At 51.1% G+C, this 6,474-nt stretch overlaps 1 protein-coding gene across 1 annotated transcript in view; it reads left to right on the plus strand.

Annotated features, from left to right (window-relative positions):
- The first annotated feature begins 4,436 nt into the window (after positions 1 to 4,436).
- ITSN1 (intersectin 1) overlaps positions 4,437 to 6,474 on the plus strand; it is a 69,277-nt gene continuing 67,239 nt past the window's right edge. The window contains exons 1-2 of the mRNA XM_027637582.1: positions 4,437 to 4,499; positions 5,788 to 5,880. Of these exons, the coding sequence (XP_027493383.1) occupies positions 4,472 to 4,499; positions 5,788 to 5,880 (121 nt within the window). The 5' untranslated portion in view covers positions 4,437 to 4,471. The remainder of the gene's footprint in view (positions 4,500 to 5,787; positions 5,881 to 6,474) is intronic.

Raw genomic sequence — 6,474 nt, forward strand, 5'->3', positions numbered from 1 at the left:
GCTGGAGGCCGTTCCCTCTCCTCCTGTCCCTTGTTCCCTGGCAGCAGGGACTCCTCCACTCTTCTGTCAGGGAGATGATCTTCCAGGTCCCTCCCAACCCAACCGATTCCATGGTTCTGTGATCCAGAAGTGACTTCTGAGCAGTTTGGTTGTAGCCGCAGGTGTTGAGAAGCCTCTGCAGTGGGAGTTGCTTTGTCAGCCTCATTTGGCTGCCTGGCAAAAGAATACAAGAAGCAGCGGAACTTGATATTTTTGAAGGTTTTTACAGTTTGAAGCTGTTCCTACAAAGGGCAGAAGCTCTGGAAAGTTTGACAGACTGGTGACTGTGTTAAAGACCTGACCTCCAAAGAGCAAGAGTCAAACCTCCAGGAATGTCTCAGACTGCTTTTGTTTCCCACCATGGATCTAAAGTTACCAGGCTCTGCTCAAACTCTCCGAGCCCTTTGGTTGATCCTGGTCTAAAGGCTTTCCCGTGGAACATGTGCACACTCCAGACCCTGCTCTCAGCCTGGGACACTCTCCCTGACATCCTGCCTGGGGGTGTTTTGTGTCCTTTAGAATCCTTGAAGGATGTGGGGGGGGTTTATCTGGTTGGGTTTGTTCCTTTTTTTCCTACAGGAGGAGGAAGGTGACTGATAAGTGCCCTCAGGAATTCTTGATTTGAGTGGCAGAATTATCTCGTGAGGAACTGCTTAGGAACAGAAACGCTGTGCTGCGTTTTAAGGAGAACAAAAACATGATCTTTTCCATGTGGAACTCGTCTGTGTAAAGACACACGGCACTGGAATAGCTCAATTATTCTTAATTCATACCTCCTGTGGTGTTACTGCAGTTGTATGTAAACATGGCCTCAGCAGAGCACAGACAGCTTGGAATAGAAACCATAATAAAGTTTGGAGCCCTGTTTTGGGGCTGGCACAGGGACAGGGCTCACACCCCACGTCCTTGCAGCTGCTCAGAGCACAGTGACCCCGGGCAGGGGGAAATCCCAGAGAGCAGCTGGGGATGGGCCTGTGGGCATTGGCAAACTATGGATCTACTGGAGCATCAGCTGTGTGTTGTGCTGCTCTCCCTGACCTGGGAACACCCTGACAGGAGGGGGGAGCTGGGGGGGTCGGGCTCTGCTGCCAGGGAAGAAGGGACAGGAGGAGAGGGAACGGCCTCCAGCTGTGCCAGGGGAGGCTCAGGTTGGACAGGAGGAGGAATTTGCTACTGGAAAGGGTGGTGAGGCCTTGGCAGGGGCTGCCCAGGGAGGTTTGGAGTGCCCAGCCCTGGAGGTGTCCCAGGAAGGCCTGGCCGTGGCACTCAGTGCTCTGGGCTGGGGACAAGGTGGGGATGGGGCCCAGGGGGGATCCATGGGCTGGGAGGGCTTTTCCAACCCCAGGGATCCTGTGAGCTTGGTGGGGAGAGGCCCTGTGTGGTGGCTGGTGCTGGTACCACACTGGGAATGGGAAAGCTGGGCCCTTCCTTTCCTGGAGAGTTGGGAAGTGCAGACCCCGTGACTGACCTCAGTGTCCAGGGGTTTGTGGTGTGCAGAAGAGATGTGGATCCCTTATTTAGGGATGAAGGGATTTGTGTTTAATGTTGGATCTGTTTGTCAAATCCCAGGGTGGGAGCAGCTTAAACCCCTCTGTGACAGCAAAGGTGAACTCAGTGCTCCTCCTTGTACTTCCTTAAAGCAGGAGAAAGGAGCTGTTGAATCTTCCAGTCCCTGTGGGAAGGAACCCTTTGGATGGACTGTTCCCAGTTCATCCCTGGCCCAGTTTTGCTGATGGCAGGAGTTCTGGGCTGGCTTCCCAAGGAAACGGGGCGTGCGAGGGACCCATGGGGCAGTTGTGGTTCCCCTTCTTGTCTCCTCTCCTTCCTGCTGGAGCAGTTTCTGAATTCCTGAACTCCTCGGGCCATGTCAGTTGAGTTTGTCAGAGTCCAACACTGCTGAGGTGTCCAAGTTCCTACAGATACCAGTGGCAGTAATTAGGGAGGAATTCCTGCTTTCCTGAAGGGAGGGCAGAGCCCAGAGCTCATCTTACCCACCCTGGATTTCTCTCAGTTCTCTGGGCAGTAGATTCTCCCTCATTTTTGGTTTGTCCCACGTCCTTTGGGGTGCTGGGAGGAGCAGGGAAGGCAGAGGAGTGGAGTTAATGCTGCCCTGGAACTGGTAGGGATTGGGCAGGTTCTCAGACACCCTCTGCCAAGCCAGTGTTGGAGTGCTGTGAGACTCCTGTTCACCTTCATTTTTTCCTGTGTAACACCCCCTGAGCTGTTGGAATCAGTTGTCCACAGCTGCAGAGTTATTCCTGCAGAATCAGGGCTGCTGGTGTCCCCTCAGTCAGGTGGAATGCAGCCTGTGGTTGTGGAAGCTGGGTTTTCTGTGGGCAGTAAAACTCCATCAGAGGGATTTGTGTCTCTCTCCATTTCCTTCCTGTGGTGTCTCTGCCCACAATCCATTTTAGTTTCAGTCTCTCAGCTTTAAATACACTTTTCTGCTCCTTCTCTCCATTTCATTTCATCTGGGTTTGGCTTTTTCTCTCTTTCTTTTTTTTTTTCCCCCCCTCTGGAAGCTCTTTGGAATAGTTTCTGCTTTCCTTGGCATCCAGCACAGGGCTGGGCTCCAGACCTCCCATCCCCTCTCCTCTTTCTGCTGTGTTCAAGGTAAAGGGAATACACTGCCCATTCCTTTGGGATACTGGCAGTCTGGGGAGGAGTGCCTTCCCTGGAGCACTGGAAATGCTCTGCTGCTCTTGCTCTTGTTGAACAGGAAAATATTATATGGGTACTGCTTGAGCTGGGAGAGGGGGGGAGGGCAGAGGGTTCTGCTTTTGGCTTTCCTTCTTTTTTTCTTATTTTTCTTTTTTTTTCTTACTTCTTTTTCTTCCTCCTTTGCCCCCTTCTCCCTCTCCTTTTATCCTCCTCTTTTTTTTTCTCCTTTTTTCTTCCTCTTTTTTTCCTCCTCTTTTCTCCTTCTTCTTTTTTCCTCCTCTTTCTTTCTTCCTCCTCCCTTTTTTCTCCTTCTTTTTTCCTCCTCGATTTCCCTCCCTTTTTCCCACCAGGCTTTCCCTGCAGTCACAAACCCCAGCAGCAGTGGGGCAGTTCTTGCCCTCAGCTGAGTACAATAAAAAACCATAGGTAAAGCTAAAAGTGCTGATCCTTGAGCAGCTCAGAAAAGCTCCTGGAAGAACCCCACAGCTCAGGGAGCTCGTTCTGAACACTCTGGATCCCTGTGCCTGGGATTTGAACCTTTGGAGGGAAGGTTTGCTGTGCCTGGAGCAGCCTCAGCTGCGTTACCCGGCCCTGGGAGGAGGTTTGGAGTCGTGTGTTTGGCCAAGTGAGGAGGGAGAAGAGTCAATCCTGAGCCCATCCTTCTCCCCATCCCAGCTGCTGGAGCCTGGCTGGCAGGAGGGCCAGAGGTTTCTGCAGGGCCACAGGGAGGGGATCCAGGAGAGGTTCCCAAGTTGGGAGCCAGAAGAGAACGTGGGAAGTGTGAAAGGGGGCTGGGGAGGAGAGCAAACAGGAATTCAGACAAAAGGAAGTTGTTGGTGCAAGTGAATGGCCTTTCTGGGTGATATTGATAAATTTGTGCTGCTGTTCGAGCAGCCTCAATTATTCTCCTCCTGATCCTGTTGCCTTTTGCCTTTCTGCTGTTGCCTGGAAAACACGAGTGGAATCTGGGAGGACAAGAGGCTGCCCCTCATTGTGGAGCGGCCCCGGTGCTGGGCATTGTCCCCTGGCTCAGGCAGCTCCTGTCAGCCTTTGTGTGCTGCAAGAAAAATGTTTTTCCTTCTCCCCGTGCAGATTAAATTTGGAGCTGTGGAGGTTGCTTTGTGTGCAGAGCCAGAGCAGCTCCCACCCAGGGGTTGCTCTGCCCTGGCACCTCTGGCTCCCGGGGCTCCCCGAGTTCGGGGGCAGAGCAGGCTGGAAAGGGAGCTTCGTTTGCAGAATGTGCTTTGTTTCAAACCCTGAGCAGGGCAGGGCCTTTGCTGGAGGAATGAAAACCAGATCACTGGAGAGGTTGTGTTTAACAGCTGGAAATGGAGCCAGTTCTCCTCTGGAGCAGGAGCAGGGCTTGGAACATCAGGGAAGTCACGGAGCCCTGAGCAGAGTCACTGGGATCTCACTGAGCTCTGCCCTTTACCCCATCACTGATGATTAAATCACCGAGTAAATTAATTAATTAAATTCTAAAGATTGATTTTGGGGACATTCTTGAAGCAGAACTGAAATGTAAGGAAATATCCTCCTGGATGCACAGGGTGGTGCAAGAGTGAGACCCTGAGCTCTGCCAGGCACAGTTTCTGTGGGCAGCAGTGACACAATCCTGCTTCTTCACTGCCTTTTTCTTTTTTTTTGCTTAGTAATTAATCATACAAAAATATATGGAAAATGGAAGATGCTGCAACTGTTTGAATATCTGTTTGTGTTTTGTTTTTTTTCTTTTCCAGGCATCTATTAACAAGCTAAAAGTGACAGAACCATGGCTCAGTTTCCAACACCTTTTGGGGGTAAGTGGTTCCTACTGTTTGAATTATTCCCGTGTGCAAAAACTCAGCATAAATGTGTCCCTCTGTGACTATTTTCTCTCTGGGGGTGTTTGTGGGGAGTTTGTCTCTCTGAGCTGGTGGTTCCTGTGGTCTGTGCTGGTTTCAGGCACATCCCAGAGCAGGATCCCTGTGTCCTGCATCGATCAGTCTGTCCCTGCAGGGCCCAGCCAGGCCACACAGCCCCTGGCAATAGGGCAGCACCTCCTTCTGCTCCAGTTGTGCCTGAAAACTGCATGTGGTTTTCCCTTGGGTGAGGATTCCTGGACTTTTTAACTGCTGAAAAGCCCAGCAGATGCCTTTGGATGTGATCCCTTCCAATTTCTGTCCTTGCTGTCCCATAACCCAGGTTTAGATGAGAACAAAAGTGACACATTTTTAGCTTTCCCTTTTTAACAGGGAAGTTGTAGCAGCTGGAATTGCAGTGAAAAATCCAGGATGGGCCCTGGCAGTGCAATAGGGGCATTATTTTTGCTATTCACAGGAAACCAAAGAATTACAGAGTAGTTTGGGTTGGGAGGGACCTTAAAGCCACCCAGTGCCACCCCCTGCCATGGGCAGGGACACCTTCCACCAGCCCAGGTTGCTCCAACCTGGCCTTGGACACTTCCAGGGATCCAGGGGCAACCACAGCTTCTCTGGGCAACCTGTGCCAGGGCCTCCCCACCCTCACAGCCAGGAATTCCTTCCTAATATCTCACCTAAATTTCACTTTGGATCCATCACTCCTTGTCCTGTCACTGCAGTTCCTGATCCAGAGTCCTGCTCTGGCTTCCTTGTGGGCCCCCTTGGATACTGGGGACACATTTTTAGTTCAGTTTTGCAGCTGATCTGCAGAAAGATTATGAAGATAAATCTCAGTGTAACTGGTCTGGTTCCACTTCAAGGTTACATCTCTTTGGGGCTTTTCTCTGGGTAGGGATAGATGGGATATTGGGAAAGAATTCCTGGCTGGGAGGGTGATGAGGCCCTGGCCCAGGTTGCCCAGAGAAGCTGTGGCTGCCCCTGGATCCCTGGAAGTGTCCAAGGCCAGGTTGGACGGGGCTTGGAGCAACCTGGGCTGGTGGAAGGTGTCCCTGATTCCAGTTTGTTCTTTTTCCTGTTCTTGACCCGTGTGTGCTCTGGGAGGCAAAGGATCCCCCACCCCAGGCTGTTCTCAGAGGTCCAGAGTGATAATTACACTCTGAAATAAAAGGAGGGTGGCTTTTAGCTGAAGTTTCTTACTGTCATTTCTCCCTCTCTTTTGCACCAGGCAACCTGGATATCTGGGCTATCACTGTGGAGGAGAGAGCCAAGCATGACCAGCAGTTCCACAGTCTGAAACCCACAGCTGGATTTATCACTGGTAAAGGAGTTTTCACTCCCAGTTCCATTCAATGAAATCTTAACTGGTGACCTGAAATATGTACAGAGTTTCCTGGGAGATGTATGGGCATGAGAATGAAAAAAATTGAACAGATATTTCTCATGTCCCATATTTCTTATGCCTTCTGGTGTTTTCTGCTATTTTCTCTTCCCTCTCCTGCTGGGAAGAGGGGATTCAGTGAGTGACTGAGTTCTTAGTCTCTGTCTGGGGTCAGCCCACCCAGCCAACATCCTCAGACATTGAAGTCTGATTAAATAAAGATCAATTTAACTGCAGGCTGGTTTGGGAGCTCTCTGGGTAAAGCAGTGAGATGAGCATGGCCGAGCTCTGCAGAAGATCTAAAATGCAGAACTGATGGGAGCACTGGGGAGCAAAGCTGCAAGGCAAGGAATTGCACTGATCCTGCTGGATTTTCATGGGCACCACTAATTACTTTGGTTTCAGAGGCAGTGGGAGGGCTCCTCTTTGGAACTTTGTTTTGCTGCATTTGGTTTTCTTCAGAGCTGTGTAAATGAGCATCACAGAGTCACAGAGGGGGGGCTTGGGGGGGACCTCAAAGCCCATCCAGTGCCA

Source organism: Corapipo altera, unplaced genomic scaffold, assembly GCF_003945725.1.
Source record: "Corapipo altera isolate COAL_440 unplaced genomic scaffold, ASM394572v1 0, whole genome shotgun sequence".
Classification (NCBI taxonomy): Eukaryota; Metazoa; Chordata; class Aves; order Passeriformes; family Pipridae; genus Corapipo; species Corapipo altera.